Here is a 24,703-nt window from a genome sequence, read left to right on the forward strand (position 1 = left end):
AAACACAGTCTATACACAGTCTATATGCTAGCTCGGATAGACTTAAACAGATTTTCGCATTCATACGTGCATATCTCAGAGAACATTATTTCTATAGTTTTAGAAGGTACACCTTTCAGGCCATGCGATCTATCGGGCAGGTGATGTAAAGCTCACATCTGTTTCTTTTTACGGTGATTAACGAGTGTGTCATGTGGTCAGCACTTTATCACTTGGCCACTTTACCCCCATAGACACTGTTACTAGAGCTAAATAACATTCAGTTTTTACGCTTTGCTAAAGCTTTGGATATTCCAGAGCCAGATTTAAGTATGGGCCACACAAACTATAACATAGGGCTCCCAATTACCTTGGTGCCGTAAAAAAAAATGTCCGAGAGAGTTTGTTATGAATAATGATGATTGAACTGAAATCTAATAACTGGAGCTATGCCCCCCCTCCTTCTCAAGGAGCTTAGGGACTTATCAAGTTAAAATCCGTTCCGCCGGACTTTTTAAAATTTATCCTGTTTAAAATGTGTATATGTACGTTTATGTTTTCGCAGTTCAAATACTTAATTTTGACTTAAAGACACTCTTTTGACAAACCCTAAGTTGTTGTGACCCCCTGTGAACATGAAGAAAATGTAGATAGCATTAACTTTCACATTGTGTACCAAACGGGGTGATACATTATAGGATAAGTGATTGGACAATGATCATTTTTTCTTATTAAACGTATGTTGATAATAGTATTGTTCTCTTTTTGGCCATTGTCCAGTAAGTCTACTGGCGGTTGAGTTCCAGGGACTAAGGGTACTTCAGTGCATGGGTTGTGTTGGTTGAAGTTTTCTTGTGGACTTAAAAAAAGAGTACAAAGTTAAGGGATGTTATTTTCACAAAGACAACGAGCATGAATATCTAACCTATTCTCCACTACTGTAGATTGATTTTCAAAAGATGGTTATATTTTTTGTTGCTGTTCTAGAAATGATTATTACCTGTCTGAATATTTTAATGTTTTTTTTTTAAAATACAAACCCTATGTAGTTAACATTTTAAATATATAAAAAAATATTCAAACAATCGTATAGGAACTACTTTAAAAAAAAAAAAAAAAGCAATCTCAGTTACATTTGTTTTGTTTTTCTAAATTGTATTTATTTAATTTATACTAGGTTGCCAGAGAAATAAAATAAACTGTGTGTGTGTGTGTGTGTGTGTGTGTGTGTGTGTGTGTGTGTGTTGAAACAGAGGATCTGTGCTAGTTCAATAAATACCATGGACGTTTCAGGTTGTTATGAAGTGTCTGTGCGCTTATATATGTGTGTGTGTGTTTAGACTGAGTTCATGCATGAGCTATGATGACTAAGAAGTTATTGTATCTGCCGGATATAATACAGGGAACGGCTAATGATCAGAGAAACAGAGTCGGAGACGTGAGTGGATATTGAATAGATACAACATTACACTTGAGTGAGTATGGGGATATGTTGAAAATCCTTTAACATTTTTTGATTTAATGCTCATGTTATGTAATTTTATTCAAATATTAAAAACCTGTTATATGTTTGTTGATAACGATTACATTTTATTGTTCATAAAGCAAAACATACAGGGAGTTACTACACATCAAAAGTTAGTTACCAATTAGAGTTGGGCGCCCTAAAAATCCCGAAATTCAAAATCTCAATCTACACCGAGAATTGAACCCAAGACCCCAGATTCGGAAGCCAAACGCTTAAACACTCAGCCACCGCGCCCCCGTATACTTATATAATATAGACAAAATCAAGCTGAGATCAAATGTAGTAGACTTTATTACTTCATGACACTCTAGCGATCTGGAGTCGTCTGTCCTAACTTGGACCACTCACCTATCTAGCATCAGTCAGAACCAATCGCTAACGTCTTCCCACAGTCACCATAGAAACACACACACATACAGACACACACACACACACATACAGACACTTCATGACAAACAGATCATTACGTTTCCAATACATCTCTAGATCTATTTAATACAAACTATTTTACCATAAGTAAAGGTAATAATAATGTTCATAAGCGTACTAACGAATCTTCTGTTCTGTTATAAAAGATCTTTCATCTGTGTGCGTCCCAGGCCGCACTCCCCCCCCCCCCCCCCCCCAAGCCTGTCCACCCAGGTGTCCGCCAATTTAACTAACTGGTTCACTTTTACATCGCTGCTCCATTCTCCATCTGTTTCAGTCTCATTACACAGTGTCTCTGTGTCTCTGTGCCTGTGTGTGTGTCCATATGTGTATGTGTGTGAGTGTTGAGAGAGGGGGAAAGAGGGTTACTTTTCACCCGCTACGTTGCTGTTGATGTAATGACCTACCATAAGGTACCATGTGGAGAACGGACGAGAGCGTCGAGGTCAAAGGTAAAGTGTTGTCTGTCTGCTGTCCGTCTGTTCATGGTCACGGCGCATAAGGTCAGTTCCAGCCGCTGTAGTAACATTAACACTAGTTGGTAACGCCAGAGAGAAAAAAAAAATTAGGAAAAATGGAGGGGGGGGGGGCAAAAGGTTCATGGCTAGGTCAGGCATATTTTAAGTGTATACCTTTCTCTGGCCTATACTTTTTTTTGATCCCCCACACCCCTTCCCCCCTGTGTTTCATAATACGGGAAGAGAGGGAGGGATAGATAGGTAAGATAAGTTGTAGAGTCTCTAAGAAAAAAAGGTACCGCTGAGATCCACGAGATCTCAAATCACAGTTAACCCGCCAGTATTTTGTTGTAGTTTAGGTCAACTCTCAGAGGAGACATCGCTACGAGTCAAAGATTTTGTCCCTCTCCAGTGTATGTGTACCTAATACATATAAAACCAACCAAATATTAAGGTAATGTTGAACTAAACCGCTAGCTAGATCTATCTAGATCTGACTGCTGTTAGTCAAGTTCACACACACAAGATGTGTTCACGCCATGGACTATTAATCAAAGTATTGCAAAATATTATCCAAAGTCCACATTTTCAACTAACAAACAAGCGTAATATATAAAATAATTTTCTTTTTATATATCTAAAGAAATCCCCCCCCCCCAAAAAAAAAACTAAAATTGTATACGCCCATGGAATATAGATATCACGTATGTAAATGTGTACAGAAGCAAAAGCTTGCCATGTAAAGTAAATGCCTCTTTAAGCGATGGGTTCATGGTATCCTAAATATTTCCAAAATACGAGACATTTTAAACTCATAAGGTTGTTTTCAACTATTGTACTTTAAATAACTTTCAGACAACATACCTACGTGTGTCAGTAAATGACATTAAGTAATCCTACGTAAGCATACATCCAGTTTTCGATGCACTATCAAACTTTATTATATTTGAAGAAAATTAGGCTTACACAAATAATATGGCATAATACATACATAATAAGTATCTATCGACCCTTTTATTGTGTGAACATTCTGCGTTATGTTCTGTTGATTCCTATTTCCACCTCTGATTGGCAACAGGCAACACACACACACGAGCCTACTACCCGTTCTGACCTAAACTATATATATTGATGCTAATTAATTGTATGTCTAGACAAGTGGTTGTTGACCTGTGCGACTTCTATGCATGACGTGTATTACGTAATCATCTTCTTTCTTGAAGTAACGTCTGTATTATATAAGATAAGAAGATTATATTGGAATCCACACGGAATTGAGACATTTTATTTAAATTTACATTAAAAAAAAATAAATTCTTGCTATTCTCAAACAGTAATTGACCTTTTGTTTTTGACCCTATAAATCTACTTGTGCTCAACTAGTTGAAACAAACAAATGTGTAACTAATATTTTACTCATTTGTTGTTTTTTTTCTTCTAATTCGTATGTTTCAACTCATAGTGGCTCAGAGCAGCTCTGGAGTCTAGATAAAATAAAAAAACAACAACTAAAGCTCAATTTGGACTTGTCCTGATGTCTAAACCACACCACTGGTCAGTGGTCAGAGATAACATTGTCCCTCCTCACCAAGCGCCTCTTATATTTCCATCCCCTCAACCAGCAAAAGATACACGGGGGGCGGGAGGAGACAGCTATGTTGACTTTGAGGCCAAGCTGGCCCGGGGGGGGGGGGAATCTTTAGAAGAGGGCAATGAGATGTTTGATACATGGCGTGCCCATAAAGTCTTTTGTACTTGTTCAAAGCTTACCGGATACGAGATATGGAGAGACAGAAACATATAGGAGGATGGAAATATTAAAACAGGCAAACAAATCACATCTGAGATCATTTTTTAAATCAGAATAGCTACATAGACTGTGTTAAAAAAAGACACACACTAAGAAGTAGGCTTATGTATCTTGGAGGATTTAATAAATATCTAAAGAACTAAACCTTTTTTGGCCTTTCCACAGGCGACATCAGATTAAGGGGATACGGAAGGTGGAATTTGTAACTAACCAAACATGCTGTTGCCGAGTGTTACTAGAGAATATGGAACACATTGTTCAAACTTGTATAGAAACTTTATCAAGATTCTGTCTCACTGTGGTACTACCGTCGTCACGTAGGGTGCAGCTATAAGACAGAGTGTAACCTACGGAAAATTGCCTGTTCTATAAAACCACTGCAAAGTTCAAATCTTAAGAGTCAGGAGTGGTTCTCAGATCCCTGCAGTATTATAATGACACAGAGAAGGAATTAGGTACTTCATCGTTACGAATTTCCAGACAAATTAGCGCTTAAAATTTCTTTTTCTCGGCGCAAAACAGAAACTATTTTTTAAAGTATTTGTTGATTAGTTCCAAATAGTCGATTTGTTATAAAATATTTTCTATGTTAGTACTATAATACTCTTACTGGTACCTCTGGGGATATAGCTCAGTGGTAGAGCATTCGACTGCAGATCGAGAGGTCCCCGGTTCAAACCCGGGTGTCCCCTTTAATTTTTTTTTCTAATTAAAATATTTTAAAAATATTAGTGATACTAAAATTCTATATTTTGTTGGATTTTCTTGATTCTGTAAAAATTTTAAATAGATCTTAAATTAGTATCAGAGATTTTAACGATAAACGGAACAACATATACGGACCCAACCTTGAACGTCATTGGTGTCTACTGAATTTAAGAATTGAACTATACTTTTAACACTATCTCGTTACGTGATGGTTGAACATTGAATCAAATCTTTATTTCTACAATGTCACTATAAGTCTTGGCATGTGTTTTTCATTCTGTCCTGAGACGTGTCCCACACCTTAAAAAATGCATTCCTTAACAATGTTCCTAACATTTCTCATACATCAAGCAAAACGATGTTTCAATTTTTGTTCACATATAGTAGCATTAAAACATATTCTTCTATTTTTCTGATCCGTGCAAATATCAATATGTTATATTATTTCTATGGGTATGATGGTGATGGAGTGTGATGGTGGTCGAGTGTGAGGTGTGAGTGTGAAGGTGAATGTAGTGTAAGGGTAGAGTGTGAGGGTGTAGTGTGAAGGTGTAGTGTAAGGGTGTAGTGTGAAGGTGTAGTGTGAGGGTGTCGTGTGAAGGTGTAGTGTGAGGGTGTAGTGTGAAGGTGTGTGATGGTGTAGTATAATGGTGTAGTGTAAGGGTAGGTAGAGTGTGAGGGTGTAGTGTGAAGGTGTAATGTAAGGGTGTAGTGTGAAAGTATAGTGTGAAGGTGTAGTGTGAAGGTGTAATGTAAGGGTGTAGTGTGAAAGTATAGTGTGAAGGTGTAGTGTGAAGGTGTAATGTAAGGGTGTAGTGTGAAAGTGTAGTGTGAAGGTGTAGTGTGAAGGTGTAATGTAAGGGTGTAGTGTGAAAGTGTAGTGTGAGGGTGTAGTGTTAAGGTGTAATGTAAGGGTGAAGTGTGAAAGTGTAGTGTGAGGGTGTAGTGTGAAGGTGTAATTTAAGGGTGTAGTGTGAAAGTGTAGTGTGAGGGTGTAGTGTTAAGGTGTAATGTAAGGGTGAAGTGTGAAAGTGTAGTGTGAGGGTGTAGTGTTAAGGTGTAATGTAAGGGTGTAGTGTGAAAGTGTAGTGTGAGGGTGTAGTGTGAAGGTGTAATGTAAGGGTGTAGTGTGAAAGTGTAGTGTGAGGGTGTAGTGTGAAGGTGTAATGTAAGGGTGTAGTGTGAAAGTGTAGTGTGAGGGTGTAGTGTGAAGGTGTAATGTAAGGGTGAAGTGTGAAAGTGTAGTGTGAGGGTGTAGTGTGAAGGTGTAATGTAAGGGTGTAGTGTGAAAGTGTAGTGTGAGGGTGTAGTGTGAAGGTGTAATGTAAGGGTGTAGTGTGAAAGTGTAGTGTGAGGGTGTAGTATGAAGGTGTAATGTAAGGGTGAAGTGTGAAAGTGTAGTGTGAGGGTGTAGTGTGACGGTGTAATGTAAGGGTGAAGTGTGAAAGTGTAGTAAGAAGGTGTAGTGTAAGGGTGTAGTGTGAGGGTGTCGTGTGAAGGTGTAGTGTGAGGGTGTAGTGTGAAGGTGTGTGATAGTGTAGTGTGAGGGTAGAGTGTGAAGGTGAAGTGTGAAAGTGTAGTGTGAGGGTGTAGTGTGAAGGTGTAATGTAAGGGTGAAGTGTGAAAGTGTACTGTGAGGGTGTAGTGTGAAGTTGTAATTAAGGGTGAAGTGGTCAAGTCCTTGGTGTAGGTTTTGAATCTCGGATGAAGACTTAGGTTTTTAATTTCGAGCTGTTATTTGATTAGGATTCTTCTAAAGAGTACCTGACACCCATATTAACCGTCGACCACAGAAACATTACATTACATCTATTGCCCTAAGATCGCAAGGTATTTCACCAAATATTTCTTTGCAACATTTATACATTTTTTCTTTTCATAAGGCGCAACATTTTTGTTTTCTTGGTCATTCGTATCACTCCGTAACTTTTGTTCAAGAAAGATAACTCGTTGTGTACTAGCTCCATCACTTGCATGAATCAGTAGAATGCAATGACTAACGCCAATGTTTACACTTACAAACACAATCACACATTTTTCCATTATGACTGGAGTTGAGTCATCATAGTTTGAATTAATACCACATTTAACCACATAACAGACTCCAATACATACTCGATTATATATTTCAGTGGTACCTAGACTATGTACTGAGGGCCATTTCCGTCCCTTAGTGCATGATAAAGCCGCAGAAGAGCCCCCACTCCCTACCCATTTCCATGGACATGAAAACATTTTTTAAGTGTTGTGGATTCAGAAACATGTGTAGGAAATTTAAAATTTATGCGGCACCATCTACAGACTTCATTACAGACTCTTGTATAGACTTCATTACAGACTCTTGTATAGACTTCATTACAGACTCTTGTATAGACTAAATTACAGACTCTTGTATAGACTTCATTACAGACTCTTGTATAGACTTCATTACAGACTCTTGTATAGACTAAATTACAGACTCTTGTATAGACTTCATTACAGACTCTTGTATAGACTTCATTACAGACTCTTGTATAGACTTCATTACAGACTCTTGTATAGACTTCATTACAGACTCTTGTATAGACTTCATTACAGACTCTTGTATAGACTTCATTACAGACTCTTGTATAGACTTCATTACAGACTCTTGTATAGACTTCATTACAGACTCTTGTATAGACTTCATTACAGACTCTTGTATAGACTTCATTACAGACTCTTGTATAGACTTCATTACAGACTTACACAACATATTACAAACACCGCTCTACATTCCATTACAGACTCCGTTAAAGACATTCCCAGGTACTTTATTACTACTTCATATGTTTAGGAAAGAAATATTTGTTTTCAATTCAAACATCAAAACAAAGGAAAATACAAAAATACTTTTTTAAACCACAAAGCTTATATTAAGTGTAGCTGTATGAATTAGGTTGAACCATTCATTTAAATAAATTGAACACATTTAAACTAAGAATATTATAATGAATACAATAAATATTTTTACCAATTGTTTTTTTTTTAGCGCAATTTAGATTTCTCAATACGCTATGATCCTATCACTTGTCTGGACCGGTAGGGAAGAGGTTGGGTGGGTGGGGGGGAGAAAGAAAAAGGTATATGGGTGATCGCTTTTTAAATGTTTGTATAAAACAAAAGTGAGCGACCTGAATTCGAACTCCATGGCTAAGGCCCCCTCAAGCCGACACGCTAACCACTGTGCCAGGGGAGTGCTTACAAAAATAGGTTTTTACAGCTATTTACCAACTTTTCTTTCTACAAACAATAAAGGGAACTAATTTAACTTATAATACCACCTTTTCAGTCAAGTACAATTTCTTTCACTTGTTCGAGATACCAAACAAAATAATTAATTACCAATAGTTAATTAACAAATTGATAAATTTTTCATTATTATTTATTCTTGCCTTGGCAGGTAAAAGAAATAATTGTGCTAAATTTCAGTTTGATCCAAGTTTGGGTCTGGAAGAAGTAGCGTGTTCAAACTATTTACCTGGTAGAGTTGATATAGGCTTTGTAATGAGAATACAGACATACGCTTTATATGACTTCCCATCACAAGATGACATTATTCCTTCTAGCTTTCCCACCCCACCCCCTTTAACGCGTCTCCCCCCCCCTCTTCACATTCATTACACATACACACAACGTTTTTTGAGTCACGTCAAAGGAATTTGATTATCTTCAAGGTCGTCAACTACGTACTTATGACCAACAAAGGGACAAAGGGGTGGGGGAGGGAGGGATTAGGGCGCATTGGGGTGTGAGATTTCTCCGGCGAGGAGATCAACAAATAGTTAACAAATAAAAAAAAATATTCTATAACCGGTGTAGGTCGAGACATGTCTATATCTTTAACATAGATACGTCAGAGGGTATTCCCGCATGTATTTAATAAAGAGTTCATTATTTAATACATTTTGCGCACCGTCTTGTGTGGATCTAAAGACCTATCGTTAGATTTGTATATATTCCTAAGTAGATTTATTTATTCATGCACTTTACCAGAATTTTTTGAAAATGGAGGAGGGGGTTGGGTCGGAAATTGGGAGGGTAAAATCTAATTCCAATCTATCATTCATTAGTTATTCTGAGCAAAGCGATTCCTCTTATAAAAGGTCATCAGCTTCATAAGGGAGGAGTTGTCTTTAAAAAAATACTTTGCCTGAGGAAAATTCTTATGATCCGCTGGCCAGACAAGATCTCGAATGAGGAACTGTGGCAAAGAACAATGCAGCAGCCCATTGAAGTAGATATCCTTCAGAAATGCTGGGGATGGATAGGTCACACCCTTCGCAAGCCTGTATCCATCATAAACAAGCTGTACTATTTATTTCCCTTTTCCTATATCAAACAAAGTTTAATTAATAGCCACTATTATTATTAATTATTATTATTATTATTATTATTATTATTATCGATTAGTTATTTTTAGATTGATTCATATGTTGTCATCGGCAATAAATAATTATGCAAAGTTTTAACTTTTCTGAGAATAGGAAGTGGGAGAAATAGCGTGTTTACATTTGTACCAGTCAGACGGTCAGACAGAGTGACTTGATATTAGCTTAGCAATCAACAGTAAACTGAGAGGAACTCCAATACATTTCAGTACCTAAAGAGGGCCTGCGGATCATAACTAGCACGCAGATAAGGAAAAGGCAACAGATGCCAGAGTTCCTTGGACTTAACTTTTTTTTTTGTTTTTGTTTTGAGGTGATGCTGCCATTAAAATATGCCTCGGAAATGCATGCGACCCTTCACCCGAAAATAGCTGATTTCTTAAGTCGTGATAAAATGTCGTCACAACGCATTACAAGTACAATACATCGGTGTCATAAAAAAAAATGTGATTTTCCTCTGTATACCGAAACATTTTTGTAATGATAGTGTACAGAAGATTTTTTTTTTTTTTTTAATTCCTAATTTTCACACGAGTTAGGGAACTTTATGACCCTGTTCTGCTCTAACCTGGTAATGGCCTGTTAGCCAGCAAGCAACGTGTCGTGTGACCTCAAACATATGAAGACTGTAATCTGTACTTGACCTAACAAACTAGATCGAAAAGCTGTTCAGGCAGAGCTACCAAGGCCTATATAGATCTAGACCTAGAGAAATAGTTGTGAACATTTGTGTTTTATTTAGCTGGAAAGAAAGTGTGCCTGGTTAGAGTGTACGCAGGAACATTGTTGTTAAAGGAAGATTGGCTTTAATAAAACATTGACGGGCGTTGGAGACACTTCTTAAGAATGGCCAATAATTTAAGGGCATAGTAAAAAAATGTTTAAAGCAAATAATAGTAATAAAAATAAATATATAAAAGATTCATTGAATCATTAGTTGGTTTAAAAGAAAAACAACAGAAGAATATAATGATACATTAAAACATACTGCCCGCACTTGACAAAGCCGCCTCTATATGAAATTCCGGGAAGCATTAAATTTTCACAGTAGTGTTTTTTTTTTTTTCAAACTCTGAAGGGAGTAGCGGTGTATTTTTCATTTTGTAATCTTATAAGTCTTGTAAATATATATATATATATGTAAGTGAAAATATACTTTCAAACTTTTCTATCCGGTTACTTTTTTTTGTTTGTTCGTCCTCTCTTTTTTTCTGTTAAAAAATGGACCACGCCACTGGGTCAATGCAGATATGTCTAAGATTCAGAATATAAATGTTACAGATGATCTAACAGAACGAGAGGCCTTGGGCGGTTTTCGTATTCGGGGCCTAACACCAACTTTATTCCAAAATATCTTTCTTAGAGCCTTAGCGACGATTGGTAAAGATACGAAAATAAAGCTTCAACAATACGACTAGCAAGTCTTTGATTTCAATTGTTATTGTTAAATCAATGTATCCCAGAGTATTTCGGTCTATGTCGTATGTGTATCGTGTGGGTCCTCATAAGGGTGCCTGAAGGTTGACTCTGTATTGAAAATCTGAAATTCACTTTTGGATTTCTATTCTTTATTATGACGAAGACACTAATTTTAAAACTAAATAATTTTTTTAAATACCTTCAGCAGATTTAAAGCAATGATGGTTATTGTCACCCCTAAAATTATTAATACATTGAAAACCACAGTCAATAAAGGGCCTACTATTCACCAAAATAACAAAGACGTAGTTAATTGTCTCGATTACCTCCCCTGACGAGTATTAAGAGTTGTATTCCTGAATAGGTAAACAAAGATGACAATGCCATGTAGATTATGTCTAATTGATAAAGCCTGAAAAATGTTAAAATAATCATCTAATATCAAGAAGTTTGATGTTCTGTGTAATACTGTGGGGAAAAGACGAGGGACTTTCTGTTGCTACTTAGTTCCTATTTCTGTTGCTACTTAGTTCCTATTTCTGTTGCTACTTAGTTCCTATTTCTGTTGCTACTTAGTTCCTATTTCTGTTGCTACTTAGTTCCTATTTCTGTTGCTACTTAGTTTCTATTTCTGTTGCTACTTAGTTCCTATTTCTGTTGCTACTTAGTTCCTATTTCTGTTGCTACTTAGTTCCTATTTCTGTTGCTACTTAGTTCCTATTTCTGTTGCTACTTAGTTTCTATTTCTGTTGCTACTTTATTAGTTCCTATTTCTGTTGATAATTAGTTCCTATTTCTGTTGATACTTAGTTCCTATTTCTGTTGATACTTAGTTCCTATTTCTGTTGATACTTAGTTCCTATTTCTGTTGATACTTAGTTCCTATTTCTGTTGATACTTAGTTCCTATTTAAAAACTCAGATATTAGAAGATAAAAATCAAATAAAAATCCCAAGACTGAAATTTGCAGTCTATCGATAATCCTATGAGTATCTATAAATATAATTCCTTTCATGGCTCAACAATTTGGACACCAAGAAGTAAAGGAAAGATCACTCTTTTATTTCTGTAAGTCGGACTAGAGCTATCCCACGTAAAAAAAAGTAGTATTCACCCGTCACTAGATAGCAGAGCCATTGTGACCAAGAAGTCATGGAAAGATCACTCTTTTATTTAATTCTACCCCACGTAACTTTAGCGGCGAAAAAAAAAAGAGGGGGGGGGGGGGAGAACAAGAAATCTACTCTGTATTCACCCGTCACTAAATAGCAGGGCCGCACTCAGCCGTTGTGGGGCCCTATGCGAAACGGATTTCGCGGGGCCAAGTTTGGGTAGGGATACGGATAATAAGAAAAAATTAAGAGTTTATATTAGAAAATAAATTCGTCTTTGCATTTTATTCATTCTTTGCTTCGTACAGAATTACTACACGAGCCTTCTTTGTAGCGAAGTCATACAAAAATTCTATTTCCTACATAGATCACGCTCAATAGCAAGAATTACCAAATGTTTCAATCTATCTTTGAAAATTGTTGACCTCAAGTAATTCTTCATTAGTTTGAGGTGCGAGAAGCTTTTTTCACCAGATTCCACAATTATGGATATTACATAATGCCGTTTTTTTTATCTCGCGTAAGATTGGCGTTTTCCGTATTGAATGACAACCCAAAATAAAATTTTTTGCCTATATATTTTTGGAGATTTGTATGAGTTTTCAAAAGATTTTAATAAATTCCGGATATCTCCAGGACTTTTTCGTATATTTTGCAATTTCAGGAGATTTCCAGGAGCTCCTGGTAAATCAGGCGGCAGCAAGAAAGTTGATTTAAAATGGTTTAAAATAGTTTAATTTAATAATTTACACCTAGAATTAGCTCAGGTCCTATGAAAGTGCGGGTACATAGCGGTCGCACAGTTTGCAGTGGCCTAAGGCTGGCCCTGCAAAATAGCGGCGTATGCTACGCCGTGGGTCGACTGGTAGATTTAAATTAATAGCAAAAGATAAACAACAAATTTGAATTGTAATCGAAACAGAACACTTTCTGGTCTGTAGTAACAGAAGGTAGACAACTATGTCAAAAGCAAGCAATGATAATTCATCAAAGTTAACTCCCCTACATTAAAGTCATTATAACTATTCATGCAAATTACAAAATATTGCATTTTAAAACAAAAACATAAGTTTGTCAGAGAAATCGTTAACAAAATATTGTATATTTAAATATATTTTTAAAGAGAAATCGTTAAAAAAAAGTTCTCAATTGCTGCCACTTTGTAACGACAATATAATTGTTAGTCTTCTGTAAGTCTTTTCTACAAACAGGGATATATAAGTATATAACTAAACATAATAATACCAAGACTTGCCTCGGAGTCCGAAGAATAATGAAGAACTTATAAATTCTATGTGGCTACGCAACCTCAGCTGCGACCTACATATTTTGCTACAACCAACGCAGACATAACTATTGTTCGCCGGTGGTCGATTTAGATTTATTTTCTTCACTTACACTTGTCCTCGGCAGTAGATGCATATAAGCATGGTGCCAGAGATATGTTGTATTTCTAGCACTTCAAGTTTTCTTTGGATATAGAAGATGAGAAACAAAGTTGAATATATTTTGAGTTTCAGGACGATTTAAAACTTTTAAAATATTGAATAATTATTACTTTTTAATAATAATAATAATAATAATAATAATAATAATAATAATAATCTTTATTGTCCATATGGAAATTTGTCTTACAATTTGTGCATTACACCAAACAAAAAACATTGTAACTATAAGAAACCAAAGTGTACATTCACACCAGACGCACTCATAATTTACTTGTGACAAAGTTTATACCAGATTGTTCTTATTTAATGATTTGATTGCCAGGGGAACAAAAGAGTGTTTGTGTCTGTTTGTCTTTGCTATCGGTGTCTTGTATCTCTTTTGTGATGGTAAAATCACAAAATCCTGACACAAAGGGTGATTCTTTATTTCGAGGATCTTGTTAGCTTTTTTAGAGATGTTTGTCTCAAACAACTGCCCAAATGGGGTTTGTTTTTTGCCAATGGTTTAGCCAGCAGCATTTAGGATTCTATAAAGTTTATTTTTATTTTTAATACTCAGATTGCTATACCAGGCAGTGATATTGAAACTTAAAATATTGCAGATGTGAGCGTGATAAAACATAGCCAAGGCCTTTTCGCTAACATGAAATGAGGACAGTTTTCTTAGTAATCGTAAGCTTTGCTGCCCTTTTTTGCTGATATAATCAGTATTTGCAGTATATTCATATTACTAGCTAAATTAAAACAAATCATTAACGCCTGTCACTGCAGAGCAGGAAGAATAGAAATTCACTTTGTTCTGTTGTCACAGATAAATATATTACTGTAGACATTAATTAATGATAACAATAATAATAATAACAACAGAGAATTTGTGTTTATCTATCTTTTTTTTATTGTCTCACTTCCTGTTCATTACTTTCTCACAAAACATTCACAACAAACAATGACGTAACCTATTTGCTCTACAGGCTGACGTAAGTAGTTCACTCTAGGTCAAGTCAAAGTACATGGAGTGGTTATCAAGTTGAGTGTCGACTGTTGCTTGCGAAAAAATTTTGTTACAAAAACAAAAGAGCATGGAAAAAAATATTTTAAAAAGCTTAGTTCAGAGGTCATGACAAATTGAATACAGCCTTAGTCATAATTTGTGAAATTTTTATTTGAAATCAACAACATCAGAAACAGTTTTGTTACGTTGTAATACGCAAATTAGAAATCTGACTTGATACAATTTATGTCGTTAAAAGCGTTATTTTCAAATCAGATAACAATATTAACAAACATTTAATATATAACCCACTAGCGCTGTTAACAAACATATTGTACTTTCATGGCAAGGAACATAACTAATATAAATACGAGATTTAAAATAAACTATAACTAACATAAACACAATGCTTAAACATCCATATCAATGCTTTTCTGCGTGGGATCCCCCATCCCTGTTTCATGAAGTGATTTAGTCTTAATTCAATTTGGAATAAACTTAAATGTGGTCTTATAAATGTCCATTTTTCTTTTCTTTCGTTCTGTTTTCCTTTTGAACCAATGACTGCTTCTAGTTGATGCGTGTAAATTTGAAGTGAACTGGTTTCTCAGGCTGAACGAATGGAGTGTATACAAATCTGGAAGTGACAGAGTCAGGCTCTAGTCCAATGTGCAGTCTCTGAAGAGTCTACACGGAAAGAGAAACAGAAGGGTACTCACGTTAGGATTGGGGCTTCAATAGAGATAGAACAGTCTTTAAATACAAATATTTGCGTCTTTATAAACATAGCCTCAGCTTTTATACCACACAAACTTTGTTGTTGGAATAATGGCAGTACCATTAAAATACTCAAATATTAACCAAGTTTCAATAGTTGTCGATACGACGCACTCTTGTTGTCATTGTATAAATACACGAACGAGAATAATTCAGTTCTCATGTAGATAATAATATAACAATATATATATATATATATATATATATATATATATATATATATATATATATATATATATATATATATAACAAAGCTTATCTAAGGGAATTAATTCCACATTTACAGCCATATCTCTCAATACTGTAAAATTTATTCTCCCTTTTCGATATCGAACACAATTAATTAATGACCACTTTTAAATTAAGTAATTGATACATTCTTTTGATGGATTCAAGTTCATTTAGAAACAAGGACTCATGGTGCAAAGTTCAACTTGATCCGGGAATAGGGAGTGGGAGAGAAAAAAAAACGTATTTGAAATGTGTTGCCTGACAGACAGAGTCAGTGGATAGAAGCTTTGTAATAATTTATTGTCTGGAAACACTGCTAACAAACATCATGTTGGCTCAACTCGGCTAAAGCCGCAATTTAAAACAAGAGATAGACGACAATCTAATCTAAAATACTGTTGCAACTCTGCTCCCGCGCCACTTTGATGGTGCGCATCTGAGCACCAATAAACACTAGTAGGAGAAGACATGTTTAGACAGGGAAGAAGGACTGTTGTGGATCCGGCTAAAGTGATGGAAGTCTAAGCTGTCTTGACTCGCGAGAACGTCCTTTGAGCTTTGAACTGTGTTGAGGACCTGGGGCGGCACTGGGAAGTGTGTCGATGGTCTGTAGTGGTATGTAGATAGAAAAGGACTGGTGTCACTTGAGATAGGACACTCTGGGACTTGATGGCTGAAGTCCATGCCTGTTTGTACTGTAAATAAATACCTCGTTTATTGTTACCTCCTGCCTTTCGTTGTGTGCCTACCTTCGAGTTACAACAATTCATTTTGATGAGGTAGGTCTTCTTAGTCTTCTTGAATACCACCTGAGCGCAATACTGAACGAGCTCCAGATCTTTGCTTTATGTAATGAAAAGGCCCTTAACCTAACTCTTGCATACAAATGTGTTTTATAAATGTATGTAATAGTAAAATAAACTAAAGAAAAGTCTATTTCTTACACAAAAAAAAGAAGAAATAAAAAAAATTCAGCGTATCCTACACACACGTACGCACACACAGATACACACGCACAAATTTACCTTAACAGCTGCCAAGTAAATTTCCTGGACAGCAAAACGTCGACCAATACAGTTTCTGGGGCCGTGTCCAAAAGGTAAGACAATCATACTGTGAGCTGAATCTTTCTTTGTATTGTCTTCTGACCTCAACCATCTCTCGGGGACAAACTGATCGGGGTTCTCAAAATGTGTTCTCGCAGGTCTCGGATTAAACAAAATAATTGGAACCTGTAGAATGTTCATGTAATAAATAGGCTACATTTTAATCAAAGAGAACAAAAAATTCCAGGCTGGAATACTAGGACTTCTAATCTGGATTACGTTCAATATATTTCAATGACGTCTGATTACTCACACCAGCTGGTACTTTGAAACCTCCAAGCACAATATCAACAGGCAGAATTCGTAAGTTTCCAATAGCCGTGGGATAGTTCATTCTGAAAATATAACATCTGAACATGTCCAACATACTCCTTGGCCATTTTTCTTAAATTGCGTACTTTGTCTCCAAATGACCATTAAACAGACATATTTGTGCAAAGGAAATCATTTCCTCCTATCCTCCCAGTCTCAACAAACATTTCCTCCTGTCCTCCCAGTCTCAACAAACATTTCCTCCTGTCCTCCCAGTCTCAACAAACATTTCCTCCTGTCCTCCCAGTCTCAACAAACATTTCCTCCTGTCCTCCCAGTCTCAACAAACATTTCCTCCTGTCCTCCCAGTCTCAACAAACATTTCCTCCTGTCCTCCCAGTCTCAACAAACATTTCCTCCTGTCCTCCCAGTCTCAACAAACATTTCCTCCTGTCCTCCCAGTCTCAACAAACATTTCCTCCTGTCCTCCCAGTCTCAACAAACATTTCCTCCTGTCCTCCGAGTCTCAACAAACATTTCCTCCAGTCCTCCGAGTCTCAACAAACATTTCCTCCAGTCCTCCGAGTCTCAACAAACATTTCCTCCTGTCCTCCCAGTCTCAACAAACATTTCCTCCTGTCCTCCCAGTCTCAACAAACATTTCCTCCTGTCCTCCCAGTCTCAACAAACATTTCCTCCTGTCCTCCCAGTCTCAACAAACATTTCCTCCTGTCCTCCCAGTCTCAACAAACATTTCCTCCTGTCCTCCCAGTCTCAACAAACATTTCCTCCTGTCCTCCCAGTCTCAACAAACATTTCCTCCTATCCTCCCAGTCTCAACAATTATTTCCCAAAAGAAAACAACTCCCCCCCCCCATGAAAATGTTTGCAATTTTTTTTCTAATATTCTTATCATTTCAAGTTCCCAAGTAGAACGCAAGCCTCAAGTTGAAAAACTTTGATCAAAGTGACATTCAGCAGCAATTATGTCGTGGTCATCAAGCAATGTCTTAGAAGGTAAATGAAATAAAAAAAAAATTGACTTCAACTCAATACAAATCTTTATTTATGTCATGTAGGAAAATAATCTGTTAACTACTGTAAAAAAAAAAAAAAAAAAAAGCAAGCTAAAACTTTATGGCCACATCACGTCCCCGGGGCTCGCAAAGATCTTCCTTCAGCGAACAGACCAGGGAAAATAAGAAGAGGCAGACAGAGAAAGCTATCGGAAAACAACACAAAAGAATGGACTGGCCTGTCATTGAAATAGATTCTATCCAAGGTAAAAGACAGAAATGAATGGAGAAAGATGATCAACAGATCATGTGTGTTGCCTCAACGTTTTAACAGACTAAGGGCTAGGTCAAGTAGGAAAATAACCTCGAGCCTATTAGATTTACAGACAAAACAGTTTATTACAAGTTGAAACAAATTATATTTATTTATATGTTCACCTAAATGATTCTTTGAGTGCAGCCTTTAAATAAACCAACTTTGACAAGGTTTTCGCAGTCAGCGGTCCATCAGGACCTAGAACGTCGAGAATCTCACGCCTTAGTAGCTCTTGCTTGTCAGGATTTTGGGCCAGATTGAGCAAAAATACTTGAGAGTTTTTAGCAGTCTGTGATACAGAAACAAAATCTGGAAGATAGGTGGAAGGCTTCAACAAGAAAACAATAAAAAAAATAATTTAAAATAAAAACAAAGCTTATATTAAGTGTAGTTGTAGCTGTTAGTTTTGGTCAGTCATTTAATTAAATTTGTTATAGGCTTGGACTAAGATGTAATATATAAAATAAGACTAACTATAATACATCTGCCCGTTTAGAAATATTTGTGTTTAGCATTATTTAATGATTTTAGCTTTCTCAATACACTATGATCCTATCACTTGTCAGGACCAGTAGGGTAGGGGTGGCGGTGGCGGGTGGAGAAAAAAAAAGGTATCTAGGTGAAATTTAGCATGATCGCTTTTTAAATTCATTTATATAAAAAAAGTTGAACGACCTGAATTCGAACTCGAGGGTTCTTTCATCCTCAAGCCTCCTCAAGCTAATACACTAACCACTATGCCACGAAAGTGCTTATGAAATTAGAAGGCTTATAGTTATCTATTGTTACTGTCAAATATTTATCTTTACAAAGTAAAAAGGGAACTAATTCAACTTACACCACCACATAAGTCAAGTATGAGTTTTTTGCCTTGTTCGAGATACCAAGTTTTTAACAGACAGACAAACGGAGAGACAGATTGAGTTGATATAAGCTTTGTAAAAATCTAACCGAATCAGTTCCTCCAGTATACAAGGACATCATAAGATTGGTCACAGTTTCATTGCTGATTCCTTTTTCAGACAAAAGAGAAAACAGTAAATTTGGTTCCTCCTCGCTGAATGTTCCTGAATTGATTTGGTCTTCCACTAGCGCCTTGGCTTCATTGACATGCTCGGACGATATTCTGGGAAGAAGAAAATCTGATTGGGCTGTCAAACATCGAATTAGAGATTCGATCAAAATCAAAGATTACAGACTCGTGCACATATTCACGCATCCATACACACAAACTCGCATACACAAAACACACACACACACATACGGACTCACACATTTACGATTAATAAATATATACAGAAATTGAAGAAAAAAAAAATAGAAACCTTTGTAGGATGTTTCTATTGGTATCGAATGTTCGGTACGTTGAATTTCTCCACCATTTGTGTGTCAACGATTTGCCACTGATTGCTCTCTGAATCATGAGAAGGCAGCTTTTCATCGCTTCCAGGAATTCTAGAGAATCTTTGTCTGGGTTTTGGTCAAATAGACCAAGTCTTTTGTTAAAAGTAACTAAAGCAATACCTAAAAATATACAAAATATATTCTCTTAAACAACGTCCGAAATTTATAAAAAACAACAATCTCCATAGAAGATGTCGAGAACAGTTTAAACTTACTTTCCGAAGCAAAGCGAAAGAAAAGGTCCTCAATATCTTCAGGAGACAGTTTTTCTGTTTGTAGAGCTCTGACGAAGTCATCCGCGACTTTATTTTGTTGGTCTAAATAGTGAAGGGCTGAGTCGACTTTGAGAAGTCTTTTATTGATAAGAACCCTCAAGGCATGCCACTCAGGACCTTGTCTGAGAAATGGACAAAGTAGCAGGTTAAATCAATGTGAGCTCTAGTACAATGTATGAACTCTAGCACAATGTGTGAACTCTAGCACGATGTGTGAACTCTAGCACGATGTGTGAACTCTAGCACGATGTGTGAACTCTAGCACGATGTGTGAGCTCTAGCACAATATGTGAGCTCTAGCACGATGTGTGAACTCTAGCACGATGTGTGAACTCTAGCACGATGTGTGAACTCTAGCACGATGTGTGAACTCTAGCATGATATGTGAACTCTAGCACAATATGTGAACTCTAGCACAATATGTGGACTCTAGCACAATATGTGAACTCTAGCACAATATGTGGACTCTAGCACAATATGTGAACTCTAGCACAATATGTGAACTCTAGCACAATGTGTGCGCTCTAGCACAATATGTGAACTCTAGCATGATGTGTGAACTCTAGCACAATATGTGAACTCTAGCACAATATGTGAACTCTAGCACAATATGTGAACTCTAGCACAATATGTGAACTCTAGCACAATATGTGAGCTCTAGCACAATATGTGAGCTCTAGCACGATGTGTGAACTCTAGCACAATATGTGAACTCTAGCATGATGTGTGAACTCTAGCACAATATGTGAACTCTAGCACAATATGTGAACTCTAGCACAATATGTGAGCTCTAGCATGATGTGTGAACTCTACACCCCCCCCTTACCCTCCATTGGCTTATGGAAAATTGTGAAATATAAAAGTAAGTAATATCTAGGTGAGTGACAAAACACAACTTTAGCACAGACGTTGCAGAACCAATGTGATTAACCTTCTATGTTTTAAGTAGCAAACATATATGAGCACCAGCTAATTTCTCTCTTCATGTCCCAAACTTCCAGATCACCCGTAATGTAAAATTGTTTAAATTACTTGTAAACTGATAATTTCTATATATTTTCAGTTCATTTAACCTCAGAATCATCTACACCCTTTTTCAATTTATAGAATTAAGAAATAATTTAGCAAATTCATTTTTTTTTTACATTATCTTAAGAGACACACTCAATGCCTCTGGAAAACAGATCAACTCAACCAGGCATTTAACCACTCTGCAAACAGCTAGTGATTGTGATCATGTTTTTTTTAAAAATTAAATTAAATTATAATCTCTAGAAATGTTTTAAACTTCGGAGTGAGCCATTTTCGAAACAAATATTTCTATATGAATCACTTTTGAAAAAATAAAAAAACAAAAACACGTATCGAAACAGTACAATCGAAAAAAGATATTCCCTTAATTGGCCTAATTATCATTTTAAGAAATAATCATTATACTTTACATACAACTAGCCGGATATGACCGGCGGCCTGCGGGTCTTAGTTCGGGTATTACTGATCTACTGTACTGAATTTAGATCCATGACAAACATAGAGAATGTTTCCTTCTCATTTATATTTTGTCACGAAAATAAAAGTAGAGCATGAAAATGGGTTTACCCGCTCAGCCGACATATTCATATCCAATATAAAATGCTGTGAAAACGGGTTTACCCGATTTGTTAAAAAGTTTCATTCTTTAACAGAGATTCAATTAGGTAGGGCATACTTTTTGTCTATTTTTAAAGCGGGACATTAAACATATACTACTGTCTCCGTCATGATCTTAGGAATATTTATGTCAAGTTTTAGTGAGATTGATCAAACGATTTTGATTTCATTTCGGGACATACATAGATACATACATACATACATGCATACATTCATAGGCCTTCAATGCATACGCCTTACTTTCTTCTTTATATATTATATTATAAAATGCCTTACAGTTGGCTGAGACTATCGGTATAGTTGTTTCTACGATTGTAAGTATGGATCAGGTCAAGGCCGTGTCTTACGGGGTACTTCCCTTCATTTTTATAGACGTTTTCAATGTCCTCGGGGTCAGACACGACAACGACTTGTGGCCCGAGCCGTAGCTTGAGCATCGGACCATACTTGTCATGCATTTCATTCAGCAAGTCCGATAAGGTTTCTGGAGTGTACAGCGCTATCCAAGATAAAACAAAGAAGAACAGTAAGATTAACTACAGTAACTCCAACATTAGAATCAGCATTAACAACAAAAGTTATATAGAAAGACCATAGACAACAAAATGTGTCCAGTGTATTCGCCATTTGCTTTGTGTTCCTGGCTGTCAATTAGAAGAATAGTTTGGTCATCTAAGTGAGCTGATATAAGACTTGTTAAAAACAAACAAACATAATTTTTTTTCCCGATATAACCTTGTCACAATGTTACTGAAATTAACCAAAGATTGATATTTAAAATTGGGCCAAAGCATTGATATTTCAGAAAAATGTCAGAGGATTTAGCAACACTGAAAATGTCATTGGTAGGCGACAAGTGTTTCTAATTGATGTTCACAATGAACTTTGCATTGTAAATATTTCTCACCTCTAGTTAGTCTACTTAGTTTACCATGGAGTCGGGCTCCGCGATACAGTGACTTCAATGTCATGGTCAATAGCTTCACATGCAGATGTTTGTTAAAATGATGTTTTTGAAATGATGCCTAACCAATGAACACGACATACAAACACTAAATAGTCTAAGTAGTTATACTTGGTATAGCGCGCATATTTGAATATATTTTCTTCATTTATAAAAATATAAAGTTTACGATTGATTATTTATTTGTTTTGCTATAATCTTACACCTGCTTAGCCAGAGGGGTTTTCAGGGCTATAATCCCCCTTCCTGTCGGAAATAAAATTCTGTGGTTAAACCCCCCTTTCCAACAAACAAACACTATAGCAAAACACTGGTTCCGAATTCCATTAACGTAGCCAAGGGGAGCTTTGAGTCTCAACCCTACCTCTAAAAAAAATATAAAACCGAAACTGTATAATTCCGTGATCGTAGCCAGCTGGTTTTAAAGTTCATTCACTCCCCACCGCACACACAAAAAAAAATTAAAGCAAAACTACAATTACCCAATTTCTTGATCATACAGATAGGGGGGTGGGGTACAACCTCTTTCCAATAAAAGTCACTAGGCTCCATTATAATAGCAAATAAACGAGAAATTAAAACAATAGTCTGTCTGAGAAAACCCAAATCAAAATAATTTCGCTTAATTCCAAGAAGGGACTGAGGCCCAAGCCCCTTCCCCCCCCCCCTAGAAAAAAAACCCAACTATAGTTACCTCATGAGTTAAGAATTGGTTACCTTGATATTTAACTACCCCCCCCCCTTCCCACTTTATTCACCAGCACTTTGATCTGTCTTCTTACCAGTTTCTGGAATTCATGACTTAAGCAAATATACAAGAATTCAAGTCACAGTCCTAAGAAAATTAAAGCAAACTATATTGGAGGTTTAAAACTAAACAAAAAACAAAAAAAACAAAAAACAAAACAAATTATTGTACACATTGATCTGTTTTTCTACCAGTCGCTGGACTCCATTAATAAAGTCACATTTGACCTACATTGTTTTTAGACTTATTGCAGGACATTGCACTGTAGACTCCTCTGAATTTACATTTTATAAGTTTGAAGAAAGGAAATAAATCTCCCTCAAAGCTCACAGCGCTCCACCAGACTCGTCTAGCTGACAAGCGATTGTAATTCCACTAACTATTCTAGGCTACTATAGACCGACTAAAAAAATGTGTGTGTGTGTGTGCGCAAAGAAAGAAAGAAAAAAGTTTCTCTTCCCGAACCCACCCTACATCCCCCCCTCAAAAAAAAAGGCTGGCTACGCCCATGGTTTGTAATAACTAGATATATACCCATGACAAATAGTGATATCCTACATTTAACGAAAAAAATACTAGACAAAGATAACACGATTATTGCTGGGCCATGTGTATAATACTTTAAGTCTGTATCAATCAGTCTACAAATCAGAAAAATCTTTATAAGACCCACGTGTTAAATCTACCAATATTACCTTCAGTTACTCAGGTATGTGAGAGATCAGCACACACACACAAAAAAAGCAAATAGACACAATCATAAAAACAAAAGAAGCTCGGACCTCTAGGCCTTCGTCAGCTAGAAGCAAACATAAGACAAACAATACAACACCAAGTATGGATCATGGGTTGTTGTTGGCTATCGACACATAATTGACCACATGCCTGTTGAAAAGCGAAAGAAATCGGAAACTGGTCACGGCTGGACCGATGCTAAGGACGGACACAAGGCAGGCTTTAAGCATAGCTTCAAAAGGTCAACAAAAAAAAAAGGGGGAAACTTGGATCAGATCTCAAAACTAGAAATTGTGATACATGAATTTCAGCTATTTCTCAATTTAGATATCGACAAAGGCAAGTTCTTTTATAAGTTGCGTAATTTTTTTTTTCGCTGTTTCTTTTTAATTAAAAAAAATTCATTTAGGGCCACCAAATTTACTTCTCCTAGAGCCCCCGATTATCCAAGGCAAGAAAGTATCAACAAAAAATAAAAATAAAATTGGTGGGTACTTGAAGTAGACAAAAGATAACCAAACAATAACCAATCAATAACTAAACACTACCAAACATCACTTTGTAATGAGAAGAAAACACTACGCTTACTTACTGAAAGGTTTATAAAGGACTAATGTTCCAATCAAGGGCCACTGGTAGATACCTTTCGGTCCTGGGATGTCACTGAAAGGCTTTGCTTTGACCTCGACCTTGAACATTGGGCACCCAGACAACTTAGCAGGTAATGTTGGACCGAACAGAGAGACACGATACCGATGCTTCAGTAAGGCGGCAGACTTCAACATGGCGGCAAGTTAGTTCGTAAATGTATGGGATAGCATCCCCTTGTAGCACTCAGAGAAGTAAATGTCATGACATCAGTTGAAATGTTCTGTACGGGGAATATTAAAAAGAGGAAGAGAGGGGGGAGTAAGGAGGGGGAAAGAGAAGGATCGGAG

At 36.5% G+C, this 24,703-nt stretch overlaps 1 protein-coding gene and 1 non-coding gene across 2 annotated transcripts; one reads left to right on the plus strand and one right to left on the minus strand.

The window, feature by feature from the left end:
* The first annotated feature begins 4,824 nt into the window (after nt 1-4,824).
* Nucleotides 4,825-4,896, plus strand: Trnac-gca (transfer RNA cysteine (anticodon GCA)). The gene has a single exon. It is a non-coding gene; the product is annotated as a tRNA-Cys (tRNA).
* A 9,864-nt stretch (nt 4,897-14,760) lies between these two features.
* Nucleotides 14,761-24,582, minus strand: LOC106056983 (probable cytochrome P450 12e1, mitochondrial). The gene is made up of 9 exons (XM_056023868.1): nt 24,358-24,582; nt 21,595-21,817; nt 19,609-19,790; nt 19,315-19,513; nt 18,941-19,115; nt 18,112-18,278; nt 16,659-16,740; nt 16,325-16,531; nt 14,761-14,978 (listed from the first exon to the last, which is right to left on the minus strand). Exons 1-9 carry the CDS (start codon nt 24,548-24,550, stop codon nt 14,862-14,864), a joined length of 1,545 nt encoding a protein of 514 aa, XP_055879843.1. The 5' UTR covers nt 24,551-24,582; the 3' UTR covers nt 14,761-14,861.
* Nucleotides 24,583-24,703: the final 121 nt, after the last annotated feature.

Source organism: Biomphalaria glabrata, chromosome 3 (genome assembly GCF_947242115.1).
Source record: "Biomphalaria glabrata chromosome 3, xgBioGlab47.1, whole genome shotgun sequence".
NCBI lineage: Eukaryota > Metazoa > Mollusca > Gastropoda > Planorbidae > Biomphalaria > Biomphalaria glabrata.